Source organism: Pituophis catenifer, unplaced genomic scaffold (assembly GCF_029215685.1).
Source record: "Pituophis catenifer annectens isolate HBS135680 unplaced genomic scaffold, rPitCat1.0.hap2 SCAF_1, whole genome shotgun sequence".
Lineage (NCBI taxonomy): Eukaryota > Metazoa > Chordata > Lepidosauria > Squamata > Colubridae > Pituophis > Pituophis catenifer.
Window position 1 is genome coordinate 82,567,791 of NW_027256881.1, and position 27,476 is coordinate 82,595,266.

At 38.4% G+C, this 27,476-nt stretch overlaps 1 protein-coding gene across 1 annotated transcript; it reads left to right on the forward strand.

The window, feature by feature from the left end:
* Positions 1 to 484: 484 nt before the first annotated feature.
* On the forward strand, positions 485 to 27,142 carry PPIL4 (peptidylprolyl isomerase like 4). The gene is made up of 13 exons (XM_070951972.1): positions 485 to 632; positions 3,272 to 3,339; positions 3,622 to 3,686; positions 4,715 to 4,832; positions 7,626 to 7,768; positions 8,434 to 8,530; positions 9,662 to 9,778; positions 10,203 to 10,327; positions 18,613 to 18,679; positions 19,708 to 19,819; positions 20,476 to 20,572; positions 21,792 to 21,924; positions 26,012 to 27,142. The coding sequence occupies exons 1-13, from the start codon at positions 563 to 565 to the stop codon at positions 26,225 to 26,227; spliced, it is 1,428 nt and encodes a 475-aa protein (XP_070808073.1). The 5' UTR covers positions 485 to 562; the 3' UTR covers positions 26,228 to 27,142.
* Positions 27,143 to 27,476: the final 334 nt, after the last annotated feature.

The following is a 27,476-nucleotide window of genomic DNA, read 5'->3' on the forward strand; positions in this document are numbered from 1 at the left end:
TTGTGGCGAAAATAGGAGGAGGAAGGTGTATTTAGGTATATTTGCCACCTTGAATTATTTATAAAAGTTATTACTTTTAAAGTAATAACTATAGTAAATTTTAGCCAAAATTTTAAAAAACCTTTAAAATTAAAAAAAAAAAACTTTTAAAATGTGGGCCTCCTGTACCTATAGCAATTACAGTACCTAGGCAAGCAAATTAGAAAGTGGAGTCGTCTGGAAACCAGCTGGTTCGAGGCCGGCTGCCTTCGCACAGCCGGACCTGAACAGCGCTGTCGCTGCCAAAGCTCATCGCTAAAAAAAAAAATCTTTCCCCGTCTTCTCCGAATCACGCTCACTTCCGGCCTTCGGGATTCCGCCAGTGGTGTCCAAACTCACTTTCTTTGAAGGGCGACTCTACACTCTCGTAAGTCTACGGTCACCGAGCCTTGGCAAAGGGCGCCGCTTTGCCTTACAGCTGTCAAACCCAAGGGAGGAAGTGGAGGAGCGCAAGGCATGCCGGGATCGCGGAGGAGCAAGAAACAGTGGCGGAAAGATCAGAAAGGCGGCTGGAGGAGGCGCCATGGCTGTTCTCCTGGAGACCACGCTGGGAGACCTAGTGATTGATTTATACACGGAGGAGAGACCGAGAGGTAGTGGCATTGCAGCGGGTACCGCGTGGGACAAATGACGGTCCAGAAACCTCTGGGCAATTGCAGAAAAATTCCGGTTTTAGCGATTCTTCTCCAGCAGGGGTTTATCTAAGCCGCGCTTGGATAAGCTAGCACAACATTTGCGCATTGTGCAAAAAAAAAAAGGGGGGGGGATAGTTTTTGGAGATGCCTCGGAATCTGCAGCAGCCCAAAATGCAGATTGGGAAGGCCCCAGAGAGAGTCGTGCTGTTTCTCAACCTTGGAAGCTTGAAGGTGGGTGGACTTCAACTCCCAGAATCCCCCAGCCAGCGTTGCTGGCTGGGGGATTCTGGGAGTTGAAGTCCACCCATCTTCAAGCTACCAAGGTTGAAAAACACTGGACTAGATGATGGAGGTGGTGGTGTTGTTAGTTGCAAAGTCGTGTCTGACCCATCACAACCCCATGGACAACGTTCCACCAGGCCTTTCCTGCCCTCTACCATCCTCTGGAGTCCATTTAAGCTCACGCCGACTGCTTCATTGGCTCCATCCAGCCACCTCGTTCTCTGTCGTCTCCTTCTTCTTTTGTCCTCAATCTTTCCCAGCATTAGGCTCTTCTCCAGTGAGTCCTTCCTTCTCATTAGGTGAACAAAGTATTTTGAGTTTCATTTTCAGGATCTGGCCTTCTTAAGAGCAGTCAGGGTTGATCTCCTTTAGGACTGACCGGTTTGATCGCCTTGCAGTCCAAGGGACTCGCAGGAGTCTTCTCCAGCACCATAGTTCAAAGGCCTCAATTCTTTGGTGCTCAGCCTTTCTTATGGTCCAACTTTCACAGCCATACATTGCAACTGGGAAAACCATAGCCTTGACTATATGCACTTTTGTTGGCAGGGTGATGTCTCTGCTTTTTATAATGCTGTCTAGATTTGCCATAGCTTTCCTCCCCATGAGCAAGTGTCTTTTAATTTCTTGGCTGCAGTCCCCATTTGCGGTGATCTTGGAGCCCAGGAAAATAAAACCTGTCACTACCTTCATTTCTTCCCCATCTATTTGCCAGGAATTGAGAGGGCCGGATGCCATAATCAGGTTTCTTAATGTTGAGTTTCACGCCAACTTTTGCACTCTCCTTCTTCACCCGCATCAAGAGGCTCTTTAGTTTCTCTTCACTTTCTGCCATTAAGGTGGTATCATTTGCATGTCTGAGGTTGTTGATATTTCTCCCGGCAATCTTTTGATTCATCTAGCCCCTCCTACCTCGATGAGAGGTAGTTTGAAATTAATACTAGTTTTTTCACATGCGGATCCAAAGATCTCAGTCTTGTATTGTTTTTTTCCAGGGAGAACCTGAACCTAAAGCTTTTTTAGATTTTTTTTTAATCTTGCCATGGCTCCATTTCTTTAAGAACTTTATACAATATTTACTTTGAAGATTGTAAATCTTCAGTTTTGACAGTTTAACAGTACTCTGGACTTGTATTTTATCTGAAATTTAATAAAAAGCATTGGTTTCGGGTGGGGGGACAACTACATACATTGAGTACATGGGATTCTTCCTCTGTTTTGCTTTAACTGTGGTTTATCAGTAAAACACAGCTAATTCTCGCTTTCCAGCATGGCTTTATAAACTTGACTAATGGGGTTCTCAGTTTCTTTTCTGAGATGCAAAGCAGAACTTTTTCTGCCCAATTTCCACTGAAACTCCTATTTGACTGTTATAGCAGCTTGATTCCCATAAATTACACCAAAGGACCCTTCCTTACCCCATAAATAGCAGGAAAAGCTTCAGATTTAAACTCTTATGCATCAGGATGTTATTAAAGCATAGAAACAAAACTTGTATAAAATGGACAAGAACTCGTTGCCTCCATGCTTTCTAACAAGCTTTTGTGTCTCCAAATGTTGCATCAATGGATAGTCCACTCTTGCACATCCTATCCTTGTCTAACTCAATTACTATTAATTTTATGCTGTTTGTCACTGCATTGCCATTTTTTTAACCTTCCTTTGTACCTTTTACCGTATTGAACTTTGATTGGGAATTAATTAGGACAAGAGCCTGCTTTTTCTCACTTTGTAAAGCACAGTATGCATTGATGACACTATAATTCAGGTTATATTAGAACAGGAGTGTCCAGCATGTGGCCCGAGACAGCTAGTAATGTGCCCCCCAAGGTCATACATTTTTAACATTATTGTGTTATTGTGTGATTTATATACATTAATTATATATTTTATATTGCCAGACGATTCCTCTTCACTCATTGCAATCCAGGCAAACTAAAAGATTAGACACACATGTATTAGAACATGCAATGAACAGAAGGGACTCTGCACGTTAACATAGATGTACTTCAAAGATTATGACCTGCATTGCTGGTCTATGGTCCACATTTAGAAAAAAAATGGACTGCTAACTTGAAAACAAGTCCTGCATTTTTCAATATTCTTTTTTTTTAAATAAGATTTGATAAAAACAATAGATAATATTTCTCTGTCATTTTAATCTGAGCATTTATTCATGACATGCCATTTGTTTCATGCAACTTGCTGGGGATTGTTGCTGGGCATTATTTATTGAATTTGCATGAAAGAATAGCTTGTTTGTTTTATTAGGCAAAGGCTGTAGCCTGTTTCAATTGTCTTATCTTTATTCCTTCTAGCTTGTCTAAATTTCCTGAAGCTTTGTAAGACCAAATACTACAATTACTGCCTTATACATAATGTACAGGTAAGCATATCTGATTTTTTCCATTGCTTTTCCCTCATATATTAGACAATAATTTAATTGTGAGTCTTAGTGGATATAGAATTTAAATCTAAGAGATACATATGCTAAATGTCCTCTTCCTAATCATGCATGCATGTGTATGTTTAAATTCCTTTCTTCAGTTGTAAAATAGAAATAACAGCATAGACTGTCGTATAATTATTGGCACACAGAATATTCTTAATAACAGGATATTTTAAATGATGATAAATAATAAGTTATATGTGTTCCACATTGTTTCAGAGAGATTTTATCATACAAACTGGAGATCCCCTGGGGACTGGTCGTGGAGGTGAATCCATATTTTGGTAAACATTGTTTAGTTTTGATTTACATAGTTGTCCATAAAACTTTTTGGATGCAGCAATTTTATTATTACTTGCATAGGCATTCATTTAGATTACCTATTGTATAATTATAGTTGGATCAAGAATAAATCATAAACTTTGATAGTGAAAGTCTTCATGCAGTTGATCAATCACTTTGGTCAATATATGATGCAGGAAAAATTTAAAGTGCTAGTTTTAACCTAAAAAGCCTTAAAAGGCTTGGTACCAAGGACAGCTTGTACTTAGAATGGCTTGATATGAGCATCTAATATGAACATCTGAGGGAAAATAATTTAATGGTTCTTCATTTCCTTGAAGAGCTGTGGTGGCGCATTGGTTAGAATGCAGTGTTGCAGGATAACTCATCGCTCACTGCCAGCAGTTCAGTCCTGACCGGCTGAAGGTTGACTCAATCTTCCATCCTTCTGAGGTCAGTAAAATGAGGACCCAGATTGTTGGGGGCAATATGCTGACTCTATAAACCGCTTAGAGAGGACTGAAAAGCATTGTGAAGTGGTTTATAAGTCTAAATGCTACTGCTATTGCTATTGCTAAGTCTCAGGGATAAGGAATTGCCTCAGTTATACAGTAGTCAGTGTTATGGAAGAATCTTTCTCTGGAAATTATATTTGCTCCAACACAGTTGACATTTCAGAAGCAACTTAAGATGGGTTTGTGTGTGTGTGAAGACAAACTAACATAATGCAATTGTATGTGTATGGCATATTACTCTGGTTTTAGATTAATGCAGTATATTACCATGAAGATTTTTAAAGTTTTTTGTGTGCTATTAAGAGTCTTATGATTGGGGTGATATGAAAAATAAAGAAACAAATATGTAGTCTCAATTATATAACTGATTCTGAAATTAAGTTAATCATGAATAGAACTGTGAACTTGTACTCCTCCATGCAGTGTGCTGCAGGTGTTTTTTTCTCTTTCACGTGGATAGTTTTTAAAAATTATGCAATTTATTCCAATTGATAATTTGTTTCTACATGTTTCAGCAAATTGTATGGTGATCAAGCTAGATTTTTTGAAGCAGAGAAAGTGCCAAGAATTAAACACAAGAAAAAAGGAACTGTGTCAATGGTAAACAATGGGAGTGATCAGCATGGATCTCAGGTATGTCCACAGATCTGGAAAAGTCATGTCAACATATTAGGACATATGGAAATTGAAAAGTACTACAGAGCACAGATGTGACATTTAAAAATCTGAAAATGGGAGAAAAGCTTACATTAGAAAAAATCTGTGTTTCTTCTGCAGTACTAGCATACCAGATGCTTTCATATTTTAAGTGGCCAGTTACTAAACAAGATTGTTCATAAACATGGAATTAGGTGTAAAAACAATTCTGACTGATAGAGGAGGCATAATTGATCTCACTTAAAGCAAGAAATTTGGTCATCAGCTTTGAACCAGACCTAATGTGATTCAGGTAGAATTCCATTCACGTAGATTTTTCATAACTTTATTTCCATTCTTCTCTTCTTCTGCTTGATTTGCTCAGGAAAAATCTCCCACTTGCTGAAACAAATTTAAACATTATAGAAGGAGAACTGAGAGAAAAAATTTGTTCTTCTGGCAGATGGACCATTCCTCCGCTATTCCACTATTGGGTGAATGCCACTATTGGATGAAGTCTTTTGATATCATCCAAAGTGCACTTCAGTTTATTCAACCATTTCAATTATGTTGATGGTAGATTTGTCATAAAATGACACTGTTTTCTGGGTTTGCTGAAAACTTTAGTGGAACGAGATCTCAACATGGTTGGCTATGACAAGTTAAATAACCTAGGTTTAGCACTTAATCTGGAGGAGCTCTAATAACACTCCTGTAGAGAACAATTAATCATCTGCTGTACCCTCAGAAATAATCTCCAGGGGGACTTCCGGTTTGGCTTTGTGATGAGACAGTCGGGGAATTAGCAGGCTCTGATAAGCCCTGCGAAAACCCCGGCTGACGAACCGCCGCTGATGGGTCTTCAGACCAGAACTGTCCTGCAGGGACGGGGAAGAAAGGGGGGCACCTCGGACAACCAAGAGGAACAAGCAAGTTCCTCGAAGGTCGGAGGGAACTCTCTGTGACTCGGCGGCAGGGGGCAGCAGCCATGGCAGCTGCCACGAAGCTGGGACAACCAGATCAAGTAATGAGCAGGAGGAAAGTGAAACAGAACGGAGTTTTTCGAAGCCGGGTGAGTGACAGCCAACCCAGGCTTGTAATAACATCAAGGGAAACATCTTTTAAGTACAAGTCCCCTAGCAATAAAATAGCGGCTAAGGAGCATGGGGGCAAAGAAGATTTTGAAATGTAACTTTAAAGAGACAAAGACCCGATAGAAAATTGACTTTTGAATAAAACTAATTGGAAACGTTAAACATTGAGACATGGTCAAAGGATTGTAAAGAGTTTAAATTTGGACTGGACTTTAAAAAAAGATTTGATACTTTTAAAACCAAAAAGAAAAAGAGAAGCCAAGTAAGACTGTTATGTAACAAACAAAATGGATACTTGTTAAACAATTGGAAATTGTGGATTGCAGAGAGACACCTCCTGGTGTAAAAAAGACATTGCAACTAGGTTTTTTGTTTTGGAAAATCATGAACTTTACAGATAACAACGGTGAGAATTTGTGGAGGATGATTTCTTTGTCTGCAGGCGGCTTGACTTGGGGAGGGGAAGAAAAGGGGAACCACAATGGAACTCTTATAATTGGGATAACATCAATTTAAAAAGAATAAAAGTCCAGGACTTTGATTTACAAAATAACTATATTAAGATTAATAATGGTTAATAGAAATATGAGAAGAATATAGTACAGATACTTAAAATTGAAATATGGATGGAAGCTATAATATATGAGAAATAGACTACGTTAAAAGAAAATATATCAATGGACTTAATGAATCAATCTTTATTAAGATGATACATGGTATTATTTGAAAATAATTGATGACTATAAAGACTGGGATATTGTTTAAATACCTATAACAATTGCAATAATTTGAATATTTTCAATAACTTTAATATTTTAATATTTTCAATGTTTTTGATAATATATATCTAAGTAAAAAAGAAAAGATTGAAATAATATAGGACTATGAATTACAAATAAGAATTACTTAAACTTTTTATATAAATGATATGGTTAAAGAGATAGAATTGTGGGAAATGATTGAAATTGTATTGTAGTTTTTTTTTAATTAAGAACTATGTTTCAATGTTAAATTGCTATATTTTTGGGATTAGAGATAGGATCTAAATTTGGTGAAGTAATAAGGAAATAAAGATTTAATGAGCATTATATGAAGTAATAATAAATATAGGGAAGTTTTAGAAAGGGAAATAAGATTTTGAAATATAAACATGTGTGACCTGTATTGTTAATAGTGAGGATTTAGGGTAAGAATTGTGAAATGTACTATGAGGTATTAATTGAATTAAGATTTAAGGGGGGTTAATAGAAGGGTAATTGTTTTGATTAAGTAAATTTGAGTAAATCTTTTTAAGATGGTATTAGTTTAGATAGGTGATTTAAGATTAAGAAATAAGTATTATGGCAAAATAGAATATATAAAATCTTGTTAAAGATGATAAAAAATTGTATAACTTGATGACCGGATCAGGGCTCTGTTCCAAAAAGATGTAATTTGTGTGTTGAGAAAAATAAAAATAAAAAAACTTTTTGCAAAAAATAAAAAAAGAAATAATCTCCAGGAAAGACTGAAATCATCATAATATGAAACCTTCTTCAGTGCCTAAAATCACAGAAAGTTTGTTATATCAGAAGGTTTTCTGTTGAATGAGACCAAAATCAACTAATATATCAATAGACTGAAATGGATAGAGGAAAATTTTCATTAATTTGTCAACTCCAATTCATTATTTTTCTTGATTTATTTTTTTTTTTAGTTTCTTATTACTACAGGAGAAAACTTAGATTATCTGAATGGTGTGCATACAGTGTTTGGTGAAGTAACAGAAGGCATGGATGTATTGATGAAAATTAATGAGTCCTTTGTCGACAAGGATTTTGTTCCATATCAAGACATCAGGTTTCACTATTTTACTTCTACCCTTGATAAAAGTGCAGGGTGTAAGCAAAATTCTGCTGGATTAAACAAAAAACAGCAAGTTGGGTCTATCAGAGACTTTTGAAACCCAAATCAAAAGTAGCTGTAGTTTTTCCATATTGTTGTACTATCACCACTAAAGTTCTGGTAGATCTATTGGCTATGACTTCAAAACTCTTTAAGCAAGTGTTGTCACCATTTGCTGTGGAAGTGAATTACTTAAATGAATTATGTGCCACGAAGTAAAAGAGTTTCTTTAGTCTCCCTTAAAACTTTTGCTGTCATACTTTTCATGTATAATATTAGTTCTTAACTATATTTGATAGTAAATGAGAACAATTATATGAACTAAATTTTATATAATTGGGAGGCAGTTGTTGGTATTGGAGGGCAATTGTTGAATCTCCTTTCAGCATAAACCAGATGAAGGCTTTCAGTTAAGTGTGTAATAGTTCTGAGTTTTATAATAACACATGTATCCTCTGTCAGTGTAAGGCTTGAAAGAAAGTTTAACTTACAGATTTTGTTTTCAGATAAATGAGTTTTGTTGTGTAGGTGTTTTTTGATGCAGCAGTGAGTTAATATTCAAAATTATTGTGAAACAGAATCTTGAACTTACTCTTTAACTGAATATGCTTGTTATTTAGGATAAACCATACAGTGATCTTAGATGATCCATTTGATGATCCTTCCGGTTTGGCAATACCAGATCGTTCGCCAGAACCTACAAAAGAACAGTTGGATGTGAGTATTGCTTTTAACTTGAGTGTGGAGTAGATCGAGAAATAGGTTTACATTCTCCTAATGTACCTGTTGATTTTGCAGATGTATAGAACTTTGTGGTTATGTTCTCACAGAGGCTCAGAGTCAAGTTTGACTTGGGGGAAAAAAAAACTTTAGTTCGGAAACATGCTGTTCAATAAAAGGAACTGTGTTTTGAACCTGTATCCTTTTCACTGGCAATAATACAAGTTCTTCAGTTTCAATAGCATTTTAGTTTCAGCTTCAAGATAGGAAAAAGATCAATGGCAACAGTTGCAAGTATTCTTGTCTAAGTATATACTGTTTTTTTGGGGAATATTTGATTGCACACCATTATGCCTCCAAAAAATAACAAATAACATTAGAAGTATAATTCATGCACATGCCTGCCGAGAAGGCACATCTTTGTCTTTACTGACGGCTGATCTCTCGCTATTGTGTCTTCTGTGGAAAACCAGAACGTGTGCTAACCATTATCGAAGTATCATTATCAGTGAAGTGCACAGTTATGCTTCCAAAATTTTTTATGACAATTATACAGGGGTGCACATTAATTTATTTTTTAATTTATTTAATTTGTGTAGTTGCCCATCTCACCAACTCACTTGTTCATTCTGGGCAGTGAACAAAACTATCACCTTATCAGGTGATAAGAAAGGGCGATAAGAATGAATGAAATTATGTAACTGCATTCTGTAGAAGTGTAACCTCAATACAGATATTCCTTGGTTAAAAATGTTATTGGATCTGGAATTTCCATTGCTAATTGACTCAATTGTAACATATGATGTCACATGACTACATCATTTACTGACAGCAATCCCAGCACTTCCCATTGCTGTCATTAAGTAATCATGAGTTGTTAGGCAAGGACCTCATTGCAATTTCCTGCCTGCTTCCACAAGCAAAGTTAGTGGAGAAGCTGGCAGAAACTTGCAAATCCCAGGTGGCTCACAAGGACGCCGGTGGACAGGTAAGTGACGGCTGCAAGGTGTGGGAAAGCCAGGATAAGCATGGTGCGGTTTCAGGTAGGTGCTGCAGGGTGTTATAAAAAAGATGAAGTATTCATTCTTAATCGTATTAAATATCTGTCTCTGTTTTTATATAAGACAGAGTGGGAGAATAGGTGCTGATGAAGAAATTGATGACTTCAAAGGAAGGTCTACCGATGAAGTGGAAGAAATTCTGGCAGAGAAAGAAGCAAAAACACAGGCTATTCTCTTGGAAATGGTAAAAACAGTGTACCTGATCTGATTGTTAAGCTGTAGATATGCAGATGCTTAGTTTTATATAAATAGAAATGATACCACATACCAAATGATTGCCACACTAAATCTGGTATGCTCTGTGTTCTTTGGCAAAAAAAGAGATGAATGAATTCTGCCTTCTTCACAAGTTATTTCAGTTACTGTATAGCTCAGAAGCGTATTGTTTGTAAGAAAACTATCATTTTTTTTAGCATCTCATCAGAGAGAGAACATTGAACGGAAAGGTCTGCCTTTTCCATTCTTAAGGCTCAGAATAAACTTGAGTAGCGTATTCACATTGCACACACTCTCACCATCCTAAAATGCAGTTGTTTCGATATATGTATCTATAAGTATAAATTGTAGGAGTGTTGGAATAACGTAATCTGTCTTGCTTTGTTCCTCAGGTTGGAGACTTACCTGATGCAAATATCAAGCCACCTGAAAATGTTCTTTTTGTCTGCAAACTTAATCCTGTGACAACCGATGAAGACCTTGAAATCATATTTTCCCGATTTGGTCTGATAAAAAGGTAAGTGTTGAACATTTGCAAAGACTACATTAGCAGACCGTTATAAAAAGTGCAAAATGTAATTCTTGCTTATGAAAAATGCACAAGGAGCATTTTTTTAGTCACAGTGGCCTAGCAAGAGACTTTATATAGATATTAATTAGTGCATTTTATTGACAGAAATACTTTTCAGATCTTTGGTGACTGCCTAAACTGAAAGTGGTTTTTCCTAAGTGGGAATCTCACAAAGTTCTCTTCAGCAGACTTTAAAAAGATGAAAACAATAGAGGAAGTTCAACAGGGGAACTGTTTTTGATTTAAAATCAATAAAAATAATAATGTTTGTCTTAGGGAAAGGATTTTGTGTCTTTGACTCATAATACAAGTAGTCCTCAACTTACAACCATAATTGAGCCCAAAATTTGTGTTGTCAAGTGAGAAATTTGTTAAGTGAGTTTTGGCCCGTTTTACGACTTTTCTTGCCACATTTGTTAAGCGAATCACTGCACTTGTTAAGTTAGTAATATGGTGAATCTGACTTCCTCGTTGATTTTGCTTGTCAGAAGGTTACAAAAGGAGGTCACATGACCCCAGGACTCTACAACTGTCGTAAATGTGAGTCAGTTGTCAAGGATCTGAATTTTGATCACATGATCACAGGGAATGCTGCAACTGTCATAAATGTAAAAAATGGTCATAAGTCGCTCTTTTCAGTGCCGTTGTAACTTTGAACTGTCACTAAACAAAGTTGAGGACTACTTGTATTAAGCATCTGGAAGGAGACAGGTCTTTGCTAAAGGAAAAGCTGTGAATTATCAAATATGGTTGCTTGAATCTTTAGTCTGAGAACTTACAATACCATTTATTAAGTTTTCAAAAAACAATTACTACAGAGTGTTCCAGCACTTTTTCCTTCTGTATTGTAATATATGTATGTCTGTTCTCTTTAGTTTTTTTACATGGCTTTTCTGTATCTTAAATCAATGTTATGTTAGAAAGTGCAATTCTCTAATTCAATGTGAGGGCTAATCTGAATATACTTTTAAAGCTTATTGTAGTGTTTAATATGTTGAAGCTGAACATAGTGATCCTGACTGACCCCATTAACTACATTATAACTTGGCCCAACCCTGAAATTCATCCATCGTCTAAAAGTAGTCGTATAGTGTGACGAAATGGGGTTGAGGGGTACCCCGGACCGTGAACCAGCTCATGAGTAAACACACTGAGACTGAAATGATTCTGACAGAGGCGTCTTGTGTAAAAATATAATTTACTTTAAAACATTTAAAAAGCACTATGTCTTTAAGAAAACACATTAAAAACAAAGTCTTATCTGGGTATGTGAAGCAAGGCTATCTCCCTAGATCCCTCTCCACAATACCGAAACAGTTCACAAAAGAATAAAGCTAGCATGAAGGTAAGCAGCTTCGGCGTCGATACATCATCAAGGCCATCATGGTGGGAGCAGCACGAGCTTCACAGCTGAAAGTCACCTGAAATAAAATCAGTTCAAACAGCAAACATCGCTTGAAGCTTGTGGGAGGAAGAAGATCCAGCAACAGCAGTCCCGATGATAGCTTGCGTGCTATAAAACAGCAAAAGGCAAGCATCCGTGGGAGTCTCTCTGTAACATCTGGAGTCCTTATCTGCATTCTTCTCCCATCTGCGGCATGGCACCAAGCTTCCTGCAGGAGCTGTGCTTTTAGGCCTAGAAGACTAGGCCCAAGTAGCAAGCAAAAGGTCCTTGCTTATATAGGGAGTTAACCTGCAATTAACTAGGGCGGGGAAGGCTTGCAGGTAATTGCCAACAGCAGATGGCTTGATTAAAACCATACTGTTTGTGAGTAGGCAGATAGCCACAGCAATCCTGGAAACACTCGTGACAATCCCCTTCTCTGCGGCTATTTGACTGGTTAACAAACATACATTCTACATTGGGTACATATATACATCAATGGTAAGTACATTCACATAGCCATCGACATTTTTCCCAGAAGATAGAGGTGTTGGTCACGGGGCAGCGGTTTGGTAAGCACGTCCGCTACCTGTTCCTTGGTTTCACAATACACAGTCTTAATGAAACCTGTTTTCACCAATTGCCTCACATGTTTGTTTTTAATATCAATATGGCGCGATCTCTGGCCTACAGCATCGGCTTCCGATATGTTAATGGCAGCCATGTTATCCTCATAGACTTTTATAGGTTGCATGGGCTGCCTCCATAAGCTTACCAGAAGATCGTCAAACCAAACTAGGTTATTGGAAGCTTTGGACAAACTCACATACTCAGCTTCCGCTGTGGAAGTTGCAATTAACTTCTGCTTCCCAGAGTACCAATACACGGGGCTACTATTTAGGTATACAATGTACCCCGAGGTACTTTTTCTAGATCTAACATCCCCTGCCCAATCGGCATCCGAAAAACAACTCAATCTTAATTCTCTAGTTGCTTCTGGTTCCAATAACAATGAATAGTTCACAGTACCTTTCAAATATCTCAGGAGTCGTTTGATTCCGCTCCAATGGTACTGTGTGGGATGTTCAGAATGTCTAGATAACACATTTACACTTAGACTGATGTCCGGTCTAGTCCAATTTGCAATGTACAACAACGACCCAATCACGGACTTGTAAAGGGTCTTATCTTCGAACTCCGTGCTCTCAGTGTACATATTCTTAAGGAAGTCTGTTGCCATAGGGGTATCGCATGGCTTCGCCTCTACCATGCTACACTTTTTAAGCAATTCCTGAATCTTATCTTCCTGAGAGAGCCGAAACCCCTTCTCAGTTTTTACGAATTGCACCCCTAAAAATTTGCTAATGTGACCTAATGGTTTTAAGGCGAAACTCTTACTTAGGTCCTCAGAGAACTTCTTATGCATGTTCTCTGATCTGCAAATATATAGTATGTCATCGACGTACAACAGTACTGTTTCCCTAATGCCCTGATCTTCCTTGACAAAAACACATTCGTCAGCCGACGATGGTAAAAAGCCCATCTCTCTCAGGCTCTTTGTGAGACACTCGTACCATCGCTTACCAGATTGTTTTAAGCCATATAGGCTCTTGTTCAACAACCACACATCATCTTCCCGATGGCTTACTCCCTGAGGAATCCTCACATACAGCTCTTTGTCTAACTGGGCGTGCAGGTACGCGGTCTGAATATCGAACTGATATACATGTTCGCCTCGCATGGTAGCGATGGTGAGAGCTGTTCTCACGCTCTCAGGGCACACCGTGGGCGAGAAGGTGTCCTCATAATCGTCAGGGAATCTCTGCGAAAATCCCTGCGCCACTAGTCTCGCCTTATAGATAAAGTCCCCACCTTCAATGGGCTTTTGCTTGAAAAGCCACCTGGTGCCGATCACCCTCTTGTCCTTGGGCAATCTTGTTGGCATGAATACATCGAGCCTTCTCAGGCTGTCTAATTCTGTATCCATGGCGGCCAGCCACTTTTGTCGTTCATGGTCAGGTAAGGCCAACACATCCTCATATCTCTGAGGGGTGGCCAAAACCTGGTCGACTGAGGTAACAAAGTCGTCGTACCTCTTAGGCTTATTGCCCCTGGTAACCCTAACTGGTCTGCCTTTAGGAGAGTCACTCACATCAGAGTCATCCGATGAGTCATCTACCTCGTGACTATCACTATGCGTCTCAGAAGCTGGGTGCCTATCCTTCCTGGCTACCCCCATCTTACGCTTCAATACCCCTTTCAAGGGTGCCTGGGATGCACGCTTCCCAGAACCAGATGTATCCCTATCCTCAGATAGGTTTTCCGATACATCCTCCGATTGCCTATAACGACTACGGGAAGGGTTCCGAGTAAGAATCTCATTGGCATGGATCTTACTCCAGTTGGCCCCTTCGTGAAAAGTGGCAGACCTTGATATCATTAATTTCCCGTTAGGGTAGGCAAACCTAAATGCCTTGGAGCTCTGCTCATAACCAACAAATCTCAGTTTAACAGAGATTGGGTCTCCCTTTCTCCTGAGTTCCTTCGGGACATGAACATCGGCCATTGCTCCGAAAACATGGAGGTGTGCCAAGCTAGGCTTATGGCCGTATAGCACCTCGTATGGAGTCTTCTGCACCACACTAGACCACACACGGTTCAGGGTGTAATTCGCGTATCTAACTGCTTCTACCCAATACGCGAAGTTTAATCCGGAATCCTCTAGGGCGCACCGCATCATAGTTTGTAATACGTCGCTGCGCTGTTCTGCAACGCGATTTTGAAACTTAGAGTAAGGTGCGGTGCGTAAGTGGACTATGCCCTTACTCCTGGACCAGCTGGAGAACTGCCTGGAATTAAATTCAGTCCCCCTGTCAGTTAAGATCTTCTTAACTCTGACCTGGTGCTGGTTCTGGACTAAGTTACAAAATTCCTTAAACTTAGTCAACATTTCACTCTTGGACATTAGGGGAAAAACGAATCCAAATCTGCTATGGTCGTCTACTATGGTAAGAAAGTACCGTCTCTTACCCACGGAAGGTGCGAATGGACCCACCAAATCCATGTGGACGAGCTGAAACGGGTGTTCAGAGTACCTCTGAGACTTCTCGGGCGCAGATTTCGCCTTCAACTTTGCACTCCTACAAATTGAACAGTCTAGGAATGTGTTACAGTCATTGATCTTGGTTCCCCTTGAGTGTTCGGTTACCTTCTTCACTATAGGAAAACTCACGTGACCTAATCTACGATGCATCAAGTGAGCACATTCATTATGCAGCGGCTCACCTGTAGCAATTGCATTAGCATTTTCAGGTTTCCTACTATCTGACTCTAAGTTAAAATTTAAAAACTTTTTATTAACTTTACATTTGTCTTTACAAGGCTTCCTCTGGTGAAAGTCTTGATCCTCATCACCTAGTTCTAACTGTGATTCATTGTTACTACCAAATGAGATAGCATAATTGCTATCACTGCAGGACTCAGCATTCGTATTGGGGGAATAATAAGGCAAGCCACCTATCTTCAAAACCTCCCCAATCACACATTTGTTGTTTTTGATCACAGCTGTTCCTGCTGAGAACAGAATCTCCATTCTAGGGTTCTCACATATCCTCATCAGGCTTAGCAGATTATGATCTATCTCTGGTACATACAATGCTCCGTGAATCTCCCCTATCCCAGGGATATAAACATCTCCAATGCCAACAACATTCACCTTTTTACCGTTTGCAACTTTGACCATGGATTGATGCCTTCTCATATTAGCAAACAACCTTCGGTCACTGACAACATGGTTACTGGCTCCACTGTCCATTAACCATAGTTGCTCTCGCTGTTCCCTTGTAAGCTCTGACTCAGTAGTTTCCACTATACCTACAGAGCTATCATTAAACCTGGGATTGTTCCCTTTGTTGCCTCTGTTTGGCTTTTTACCCCTTCTGTGGTTAGGAACATCTATACTTGGCTTTCTACCAGGAGGTAATGGCCCCCTTTTACATTTATTATCAGAAGGTGCCTTTGAACATGCCCTAGCATTCACATTTTGTGGGCAATCCCTTCTATAATGTTCTCTTGAACCACAATTGAAGCATTCTCCGATAGTATATGCTCTATCTGAACTATCGGGCCTTCTTAAAGGTTTTTCCTTTTTGTGAAAAGCCGCCCTGCATTTTCGCAAGTTATCTTCAGCAATCAGTCTGCCAGATAACACTTCTAAAGATAAGTTATTACAACTAACATTATCCAATTGCGATATAAAATTATCCCAGCTGGGATCAAGGGAATTGAGTATAACAGTAATGAGGGTTTGTTCAGACACTGTTTCCCCCCTCAACATCAATTCCTGCCTTAACCTGTTCAACTCACATAAGTGTTCATTAATATCTACTCCCGCCTTCAACCTTGCGGAATAGAACTCCCTATAAACTCTGTTTGTAACATGGGAGCTTTTTGAACAAAATAGCTTATGTAGTTTCACCCAAACTTCTGTTACGGTCAGGTTACTAGGTATACTGGGATATAGTGCAGGGTTAATGGACATCAATAAAATACAAAAGGCCTTATGGTGTAAAATATCAACTTCTAAGGACCATGGTCTAGGCAGGGGTTTTAACAGCAACGATAAAACATTTTCTTTCATTAAAATTACTTGAATACTTTTAACCCATTCCTTAAAATTTCCTCCACCCACACTTAAACTTTTAAAATTAGGAGGAAGGACCTGTACATTATTAAACATGGAAATAGACATTAATTGATGTTCAAAATGTGGTCCGTCCTGGAATGGGCAATAAGGCATTGGAATGGAAGCACACAGCACAGTGTCTTCCATCAGGCATTCTGACGATCGTTCCTCCCCAATGGGAGGGATTAAAACTTCAGGTTGTGCGGATGCAAAACTCATCCTGGCTTGATCACAAAAACTCGAGGGTCCTCTCTGGTGCACATCTGTAGGAATTTTTGGACGTGCTCCCAAATTCCTATCTTCAGTTGAGGTAGCCTCCGGAACCGTCCTGGATGTCGATGTCGTCACGGATGGATATATCCCACTCGTGGCGTGCGCTGAATTAGTCGCAGACATCAGGGGGGCTTTGGGATGCGCAGCTCCTATTTGTTGAGCCGATGGTGCCTGCAAACCATCGCCTAAAATGGTTGCCAAAGTCTCTATCACACTTGCAACCTTACGCTCAACATGAGAGTCTCTTAAATTTTTAGCAGAAGTCACTGATGTCATCAAGGGAGCTAAAGTCTTTATAGCCTGATCTATGATGGCTTCAACAGCAGGTGGCGCAATGTCAACTTGGCCATGCTGGTTTAACAAAGAAGCAGGAACATTCGAATCAGGCAGTCTGTTATCCCCCATTCTCCACTTATGGTCTGAGGTGGGGGTTTTAGGAAAAGATTGAAAGTCTCTTACCGATCTGGTGTTTTCTAGGACTTCGATCTTCTTTTCTTTCACGGCTGAATTCTTTAATAATTCACTAGAATCAGCAGTCGGGTTCTGACTTACTGTGGGCAAACCTAAAAACTGAAGGATTGCCTTCCTAAACTCATCATCCACCTCTGTATTTGTTTTCAAGACCTGAAGTGGCGTTCTTCCAGTCTCTACTTCTATAGGTGATGATGGTTTACTCACTATTTTAGGCCCTTCAGAAGTTGAGGCCTCTGCTCCAAAACTTACAGCTCCACTATTCTCTAAATCAATTAGAGTTTGGGGTTTTTCAGCCAAAACGTTTTTGGCCTGAGCCCCAGACAGTCCAGTTTGTGACTTCATACTTTTTGCTGCTGCTGCTGCCCTAGTCAACATCTATTCAACTGCAGACATTCCAGGCTAGCGTGTTACCACATGAGCGTAAGGTTCGTTAAACCATCCTCTGCTACCAACTGTGACGAAATGGGGTTGAGGGGTACCCCGGACCGTGAACCAGCTCATGAGTAAACACACTGAGACTGAAATGATTCTGACAGAGGCGTCTTGTGTAAAAATATAATTTACTTTAAAACATTTAAAAAGCACTATGTCTTTAAGAAAACACATTAAAAACAAAGTCTTATCTGGGTATGTGAAGCAAGGCTATCTCCCTAGATCCCTCTCCACAATACCGAAACAGTTCACAAAAGAATAAAGCTAGCATGAAGGTAAGCAGCTTCGGCGTCGATACATCATCAAGGCCATCATGGTGGGAGCAGCACGAGCTTCACAGCTGAAAGTCACCTGAAATAAAATCAGTTCAAACAGCAAACATCGCTTGAAGCTTGTGGGAGGAAGAAGATCCAGCAACAGCAGTCCCGATGATAGCTTGCGTGCTATAAAACAGCAAAAGGCAAGCATCCGTGGGAGTCTCTCTGTAACATCTGGAGTCCTTATCTGCATTCTTCTCCCATCTGCGGCATGGCACCAAGCTTCCTGCAGGAGCTGTGCTTTTAGGCCTAGAAGACTAGGCCCAAGTAGCAAGCAAAAGGTCCTTGCTTATATAGGGAGTTAACCTGCAATTAACTAGGGCGGGGAAGGCTTGCAGGTAATTGCCAACAGCAGATGGCTTGATTAAAACCATACTGTTTGTGAGTAGGCAGATAGCCACAGCAATCCTGGAAACACTCGTGACATATAGGATAGAAAGTGAAAAGCGAGACTTCTGCCTCTAGTTCTATTAAACTCACATATTTATATCTTGTTATCCATACTGCAACTTCTGATACCATAGTGGCTTACGAGGACCTCCAAAAATGACTGCTGTGAAAGCTGTGGGATGAGTTCCGTGGCTTATTAAAAAAAATACTATCATTGCTTCGTCATATGTTAACCATATCTGTATGGTTTCCTGAACAAAATGTGTTGGTTTTTCAGTTGTGAAGTGATTCGAGATTGGAAAACTGGTGAATCCCTCTGCTATGCCTTCATTGAGTTTGAGAAGGTATGTGGCCATATGTATATGGTGTTTAGCTGTGCAGTATAACATATAAACAGTATTGTTATCAAACAGAGTGCTTTATATACAACTTTATTTAAAAAAAAAATGTATTAGTCCAATTTATATGCCGCCCTTCTCCGTAGACTCAGGGCGGCTTACAATGCATTATAGCAATAGCCTGCATACTTTTTTGTATATACCTGCTTATTAGGGCTTTTGCCCCCCCCCCAAGCAGCGGTGTTCTATACAAAGTTGGCTTACTGCCCCCACAGTCCGGGTCCTCAATTTACCTACCTCGAAAGGATGGAAGGCTGAGTCAATCTTGAGCCTGGTGAGATTCGAACTTGCACTAATTGCAGGCAGCTGGCAGCTAAATGCTAGCACTTAACAGCACTTTAGTCCGCTGCACCACCGAGGCTCTTAACATTCAGAATGTTATATGCTCCGTCCTGTATTTGGGTAGATCAGATTGTCCTGATAAAAAACACTTATTCAGAACATCTCAGTTCCAAGCATATTAAAAGACGGGGAAGGGCTTCAGAGCACTAACCAGCCCCACAACTTGGTGCTCCTCTTTGAATCCCAAGCGAGATAGACATTTTTAGAAAGCCAGGAGACTGGGACCCCACCTCGCCTCTGTGGCAGAATGTTCCAAAGGGCATCATTAACAATTAATTAATCCCATAGACCAAGTTCACATAACATGCTAATTTAAAATGTAGACTAGTTTGCGGCTCAGTCTATCATATGAACACAGCCACAGACTGGTACCCTGAAGAAGCAATTGTGATTCCATTTTCGTAAGAACTTGTAAAATACTGAAACTTCTAGTGCCTTCTATATTAGTCAGATTCTACTTAACGATAAGGCATTGGTCTTGTGCATTCTAAACTGACACTGCAAGGTAGGCAGCATTAATTCTGTCAGAATTTTTCATAGTAATAATTACTTTTTCCACTTCTATGATGGCATCAAAGAGTGGTTATACATTTTCTAAATTTAATTATACTTTTTCTTGAAACATATACCAGGAAGAAGATTGCGAGAAAGCTTACTTTAAGATGGACAATGTCTTAATAGATGACAGGCGAATACATGTTGATTTTAGCCAATCTGTTGCAAAGATTAAATGGAAAGGAAAAGGTAACAAAATGTATAAATTATTTCTATTAATTTTCCCCATTGTAAATTCCTTATAGATATTATCAAATCTGTTTTGGGAGGGACACAGAAATTTGTTTTCAGTGAACCTATTTGTCAGATATAGATTTGTTGATCATCAATTAGGCATTTATAAAGGTGCATATTCTGTTTTTCAATTTTGTAATTATACAGATGGAAAATGCTAAGTTTGCTTAATAAATGCATGAGGGAACGGTGAGGTTTGACTGACTTTATCAGTATTAAGAGGATTAATGCTGTAGCTGGTAGACAAAGGGAGTAGCTCAAACTATTTGAATTTGATCAAAATGTGTATGTGCCCATTAGAATTGGCATCATTTTTTTTGCTGAAGAGCACTGTTTTGAGAAAGCTTTCCTTTGTGATCCAGACTATTTCTAATCTGATTATAAGAAAGGTTAGCACAAAGGAGCACAAAGTATTGGTTTAGATTTCTGCAGGGGATCTTGTGACAGGCACTTCCCAGAGGCCTTAACTATTTCTGAAACATTTCTGTTTGGAGCCCATTTCATTAGGATCTCCCTAAATCAGTTTATTTGGCACAGCAATAGTTAACAGCTATTTCCATACAGCCCTGTATTCAAAATTAATGTCAGTTTATCTCTCTTTTTATAAACAGGTGGGAAATATACCAAGGATGATTTCAAAGAATATGAAAAAGATCACAGCAAAACTTCTAAATTAAGCCTGAAAGAGAAAGCAAAACCCAAGCAAGAGTATCCTGAACAATTATATTATTGCATGAAATATCATAGTTGTTAAAAGCAGTGTCATACTGATAAATTGTGGGTTGATAGAATAATTTATTGACTTTCCAGTCCAGGGCTGAAAGGGTGTGGCTGGTCCAAAATTACCCAACTAGCTTCCATGCCAAAGGAAGGACTAGAACTCAAGTCTCCTCCCTGCTTCTAGTCCAGCACCTTAACCACTATACCACTCTGGTATTCAACTAAGTAGAAAAATAAGTAGAACATTAACATATATAACATTTAATATGAATATGAAACTATTCAGATCTGATGGAATATGCTTTTTCTTTATGCACCAATATTAAAGTATTTATAGAGATTGCTAAATATCTCTAGATCTAATATGTTGAATATTATATTAATGGATAGGTTTGCATTCACATACCGAATTTCAAACCTTATTTTCTTAGGGCTATTATGTAAACTCTCTTATATAACTTTCATACATGTAATATTTAATGAAGAGCCAAGTTGGATTTAGGAAATCAAGTATTCACTGGCAAGTACTTCTTCCTTTAAGTGTCTCTGAAAAACCTCAATTAAATGCCTGTTTTGGCTTCATGATAATTTTGTTATGTAGGAAATAAGCAGTGGCTAATTGTGACCAGAATCAAAGTGTTTAACAGTTGTTAAAAATGTTTCCATATGGTTTACTATAGATTCTCCTAGTTAAATTTGACTTTCTCGTGAATTTGGGAGTATTTAAGTGTCACTCTCAGTCCCATCTTTCAAAGACCTAATGTTGCTTATATGGAGTTACAGTTTTGCTTTGCATTCTGGCTGGAACCTACAGGAAAATGGATTGTTAAAGCTGTGAAGTGGAGGGCTGCCATCATTTTACCACACAGACATCTCTCAGCAGCTACCAAGTTGTGTCTCAGAACAGTTACAAAACAGAAAATCTGAGGTTAATTCTGATGGCCGTACATAAGAACTGGCTGATTTTTAAAAAATTCCATTCAAAATTATGTGTGTTTCAAAGCCTGGCAAAATTATTGCAAAAACATACTGAAAGGGATGGTTTGCTAGTTGATTCGTTTATGTCTGAGGGGTGCTGCCAAATTATTTCCTTGCACTTCACTGATCAACCAGCTCAAATACAGTGTCTACATTTATGGATTTTCTCTCCCTCTTAGCTCCCTCTGGCAACACTATTGGTCACGCTTTCCTTAACTGACATCCCTAGCTCCAAATACGATCTTGTGCTGGACAATGAAGAGGAGGAAGCCAAAACCAGCCACAGGCACTCTGATAAAAAGAGAAAACATTACCATTCAGACGACACTGATGAGGATGAGAAGAGGAGCAAAAAATCCAAGGTATTAAATGTTTGTCCTTTTATTGGAATGATATTTTTGAGTGGTTCGTTTCTGTGAAAAGAAAGCAGGCCTAGTGTTTTCCCTGCCTTTAAGGTTGTTCATTCCTTTATATTCTACTTCAGTACTGTCCTATTTGGTGCCTTAACTTTGATGAAGAGCTTACCCCCTACTTTCCCATTTTCAAATACAGAGCTTCCTCGTTGTTAACCACTTCTTTTGACTTCTGCAATCTCCTGGAAATCCCCTTAGCTCTGCAGAACATTTTAGAAAAACTAAATTAAATATGACCTCACCAAAAGACAAGAAATACAACTTTGCCAATAGGCGGGGGGGGACTGCTCTTTAGTTAAGAATCTGACACAAGTGACCTTTTGAAAAAGTAGTTGTGATCTGTTAGCTTCTGTGTGTGGTTTTTTATGATGCAGGAAAATGTTCTTAGTTACTATCAAAAATTAATCTCATCCCCTTCTCCCCCCCCAATCTTGTGACAGCTAGGAAACGATTAGAGATTCTTATTGTTGCTTAGTTGCTTTGTAGTGTTGCAAACACAAATTCAGGGCAAAAGTTTGCAATGCAGTAATGGCACAGCTGTTAAATGAAGATTGCAATGTAAAAGAAACTTTTACTGAGCTAATTAACTTATTTATATGAATGAAAGTAGAATAAAGGGAAGAGCCATCTCCCACGTCCTTTATTTTCCATATTCTTAGAACAAGCCACTTAACTACTGTAGCCTCACTTTTTGCATTGCTGTCTTCTCTCTCGGGGAGATTTCTGCATTGACCTCACCAGATTCCCTGCTAAATCTTAAAGTTATTTGCCTGTTGTAATACGCCTTGCATGACCTATTCCCTTAATATGCCCAATTTCTTTCTCTGTCCTGCCATTTCATGCGCTGTTCCTGAAACTGGCTTAAATTAGTTATCTTGCTATCTTCTTATTTATTCATTTGCAAATAAGAAGAAACCTTAGACTATCTCCAACATAGTTTCATTAGATATCTGTTTTTGGCTATGAAATATTCCCTGGGCATTCTAAATAATTCATCGAATTTCAGGCTTTTCAGAACTGTTTTTTCTGTTTATGATCTACTCTCTCTTTACCCTTGAGTGTGCCCTTTTCGTTCAGTCCAGTGTTTCTAGTTGTTTAGTTGTGCATTTCTGCTTGGATGTCTTTTTTTTTACCTGAAATTTGATTTTCCTTCAGATAGCATATAGTCTTTTCCTGATAAATTGTAAAATGCAGACTCCTTGAAACCAGAACCTCTTGACTTAATATTGTTCTAAAGTGCTGCCTAAAAACATCAATAAACTGGAATACTTTTCATAGTGAAAGAAAAGGCTATTTTTATAAATATCTTCTAGTAAATAGGCATGAGTAAATGAGTCGCCTTTAGTAGACTGAAATGATGGGTTCCAACCTTTTGAGTAGCTATAATTTAAGAGAAAGTTGGCATAAATATTTTACAGATGGTATATAAAACTCTCTTAATGAGGAACAGTGCGGTGGCCTAGAGGTGAAGACATTTACCTCACACTCCGGAGGTTGAGAGTTCAATCCTAGGCAGCGACAGATGTTTCTCTGTCAAGGTGCAAAGAGTAAATACTTGCTGTGAACTCCATATAGGCATCAGAATGGCCATTCAGCCAGTAAATGCTCAGCTCCATTCAGTTGCCCCAATTCCACCCCGACAAAAGGGATTACAGGATCATAAAAAGAAATAAATAGCTATTAATAATCACAAAAATAGGTAAATCATACAACAAAAAAGGGCTGGAATATTTTATCAAATGTGATTGTTATGAAAAAACCCTGAAGTACTAGAAAGAAAGAAATAATCTCAAAAACAAAGTTTGAATTGAAACCTCAGGGGTTGGGTTGGTTTTGCTAAGAATTATCCCAGAACATATTTTTTAAAAAATTACAATTTATTAAGATGTGCGCTGTTGGCCATGATAACAAATCTGATTCAACACTGGAAAATAAAGAAACATTTTGCTAATGATAACAGATTGGGAAAAACATTTGAGAAATACACAGCAAAAAAAAAAAGAAACCCTATTCTTGCAGGTCATCTGCTGCACGAGGAACTGTAAAGTTAAATCAGCAAGAGAAAAGCTTAGCTGAAAATCAGATTAGATACCATTCCCAAGTAGTGTTGTAACGCAGGTCGTTAAACCTTGTGATTCACAAACAGAGCATTCGTTAAACTGCTTTATAAACAGCCTTTGCAACTTTTTGTTTTACTTTATGTACGTTTGTAGGTTTAGGGGGATTTATTTTCAAATGTGTTATGTCTTGTTTTAACAATTTTGTGTAGGATGTTTTGTCAAAGTATATTCATGAACTGAAATAGGACATAGCAACAAGGTCAACCAATGGGGCCTGTTTGCTGATTCAGACAGCAAGGAGCCTGGTCATGGCTTAACTGTTCTGCTTGAGGGCACTAGCTCCTCCCTCCTCCATTTTGCCTCCTCCATTTTGCCTTCTCCATTTTGTGCTTCCATTTTGTGCTGTGTTTGTACTTGCTATTTCTCTTCTCTACAACGTGGAAAAACCTACAAGGGTATTGTATGCCTTATGTGTTATTATGTACATAAAGACATTTGAATCCTGCTTAATAGTCTGCTTGTGTGTGCTGCAACAAACTCTGACATGTTTCCTACTTTATGGTTATTAGTTTCAATCACTTGTGAAATATGGAAACATAAAAATATACACACAAAGACACATCTTTGTCTTCATGTTCTTTTTATCCTAACAGAATCTAGTTTGTAAACAAAAATGAAATATCTGATATTGGGCAAGAAAAATAAGGTGTAATAACACTCTATAACAGCTTAAATTACCTTAGTTGGTTCCTTCTAAGTTTCATAGATAAATCCCATTCATACAGGAAGATATTCTGTTCCTTTTCTTCCTTCTTTCTTTCTTCTCTGTGCCTTCATCTTCTCCAGGACAATAGGGTGGGAGGGAACATACAATAGCATCAAGAAAAAAGGAACCCCCACACAGCTATTATGTTTGTTTCCAGAGTATATAGCAACAGCACTTAGACTTATATAGGGCTTTACAGCCCCCTCTAAGTGGTTTACAGAGTCAGTATATTGCCTCCAACAATCTGGGTCCTCATTTTACCAACCTCAGAAGGATGGAAGGCTGAGTCAACCTTGAGCCTGGTGGGATTTGAACTGCCAAATTGCAGGCAGCTGGCAGGCAGCAGAAGTAATCTTCAGTACGGCACTCTAACCACTCCACCACTGAGGCTCATATAACATTGTTTTATGACATGTCAAGGTTCAAATCTAATTATTATTTTTAAGTAATTACAGATTTACTGATCTCAATAGTATCTGCAGGGGAAAGCAACTTTCTTTCCAGATATCATGGATTACAGTTTTTGCCACCCCTGTCAGCATGGCGAGCGGTCAGGAATTATAGATGTTCTAGTGTTCCAGTCCATAATAAATGCAGTGGCCTTTCACCTTCACCTCCTGCTATACCCAGAAGGCCCCTCATAGTTAATTTTCTCTGGAGGGACTCAAAGAGATCTGGAATGGGCTCCAGAATTGACAATCACTGCCTTAATTTGATAACATAGAGACAGATTGTTATGTTTTAAGTCAGCAATCATAAGTTAGGTATATTGACTAATGCTGTATTTTAAATCATGAAGCACAGAAATTTCTCATTTTTTATTTATATTTCCTATCTTTTTAACAAATTGAAATTATCCCAAATTATGTAAACTGAATTGTAATAGAAAATAAAGGAGCTTAAAACGTTATTTTAATATTTTGGAAAAAAATTGTTTTATGAGCTTCAAATCACAATTTTTTAAAAAATATTTATTTTTGTATCTATGTAGGATAGATTATTTTGTTCTTCCCAGAGGTTTCCTTTAAAGATCTAGCTAGGCATCATTTACTTACAATTAATTGGTACGTTGCTATTTGTTTTGTAGGACTAGCATGAAAATCAGCAAGGCAGACTTTGAAAACTGTTACCTTAGTGCTCTACCTGCTCCTCTTCTCCACTCTTCTCTTTTGTCAATGTAATAACTGCGTTTCCCTCCTCCTTCTCTCAGGAGCCTAGCCGAAGGCACAAAGAAGACTTCGATAGGGAGAAAAAAAAAAGTGACAAGCGAGAGAGATGCCGGAGCCATTCTCGGGAGAGAGAAAGCCATCACAAAAAGTCTAAAGACAAGCATTCCGAGGAATCCTGGGAAAGAGACCATTATGAAGAGAAAAAGTCAGGCAGGAATCCCAAAAAGTCCAAAGATAAGGAAAAGTCCAAATATTAATAAGGGCCAATTGATGTAAATTGTAAAGCAACTGTTTCTTAGCATTTATCTGCCTTAGAAACTGCCAATGTCTTCCCTTCCCTTCCCGAAGGTCTTCAAGCTCCCTCTGATTTTGCCTCATAAGAGTTCTGTGGGAGGATATCTTCATCGGATGGATTCTTCTTCTGTTGTTTTTGTTGTCTTTGAAAACTGCAGATTGCAGAGATCAGAGAAATTCATGCTAGAGTACAGTAACAAGGAACCTGCAGCATTCACATTATTACTAACAGCAATCTGCTGCTGTTACTGCCAGAAAAGGAATATCACTTTTAACTCTAAATGGAACATGGAGGACTTTATTCAAGACTGAATGAATTTACTTCCCTTTTTCTCATAGGAACTTGTTAATGAGTGAAGCTTGTACAGTTACATGAATGAGGGAGATCTATTTTTATTGCCAGTTGAGGCTTCCCTGTTGTATTTATACAAATAGATAGTATTGAAGTTTTCTATATAAAAATATGGAACTATATACTAGTATGATACACAGTTCACCATTGGTACTAGCCCATACAGTTGGTACTTCTAAGAATTCATCGCATTGAAGTAGCTCCAAATCCCTGTTTCAGAGAAAAAATGAGAAGCCTCACTTTGCACTGTAGCATTGTACAATATTGATACATCTAAATTGCCACAAAAGAGCGACTATCCACATTTTGTACCAACTGCAATATATCTCCATGCAAATCTTTAGTTTCACTTCCATCTAATATAGCAACGTTAATCTGTTTCAGCAAATATATCAGTAAGTCTATGTCAGTTAGGAAGCTGTAGCAAATCCTGTGGGTTTTGTATTCAGATTCAGTTTTTTAAAATGTAGCTTTGTTTGGTAATGTAAAATTGTACATTCTTAATAAAAAGCTATCAGTCCCCATATACGTATGTGGTGGGTTTTGTTTTTTCCCTTCTAACTGGATTCATTTTATGAAAGCAAATGATAATATTCAAATGAAACAAAATGTTAAAAAGTTATGATATGTATGTAGTTACTTACCAAGCACATCTAAATTATATTAAAGTAACCAAAATATCTTTACAGTCCCCAAGGCATGTCACAACTTTTGAGCACCCCTAATGTTTGGAAATTAAAAGTTGAAAAATTTGGCAAGCCCTAAATGCCAATGAGAAAGAAATAGATGATTTGTTCTGGAAGATATAATTTCTTGTTGGTATAAGTAAACAGTATCAACGAACACACTAGTTAAACTAT

What these genes read in the sequence shown, in the direction of transcription:
- PPIL4 (XM_070951972.1), top strand. Translation starts at nt 563, where the DNA reads ATGGCTGTTCTCCTGGAGACCACGCTGGGAGACCTAGTGATTGATTTA. An exon ending in GGAGGTGAATCCATATTTTG is followed by an intron (nt 3,687 to 4,714) that starts GTAAACATTGTT and finishes TACATGTTTCAG; the next exon opens with CAAATTGTATGGTGATCAAG. An exon ending in CGATTTGGTCTGATAAAAAG is followed by an intron (nt 10,328 to 18,612) that starts GTAAGTGTTGAA and finishes TTGGTTTTTCAG; the next exon opens with TTGTGAAGTGATTCGAGATT.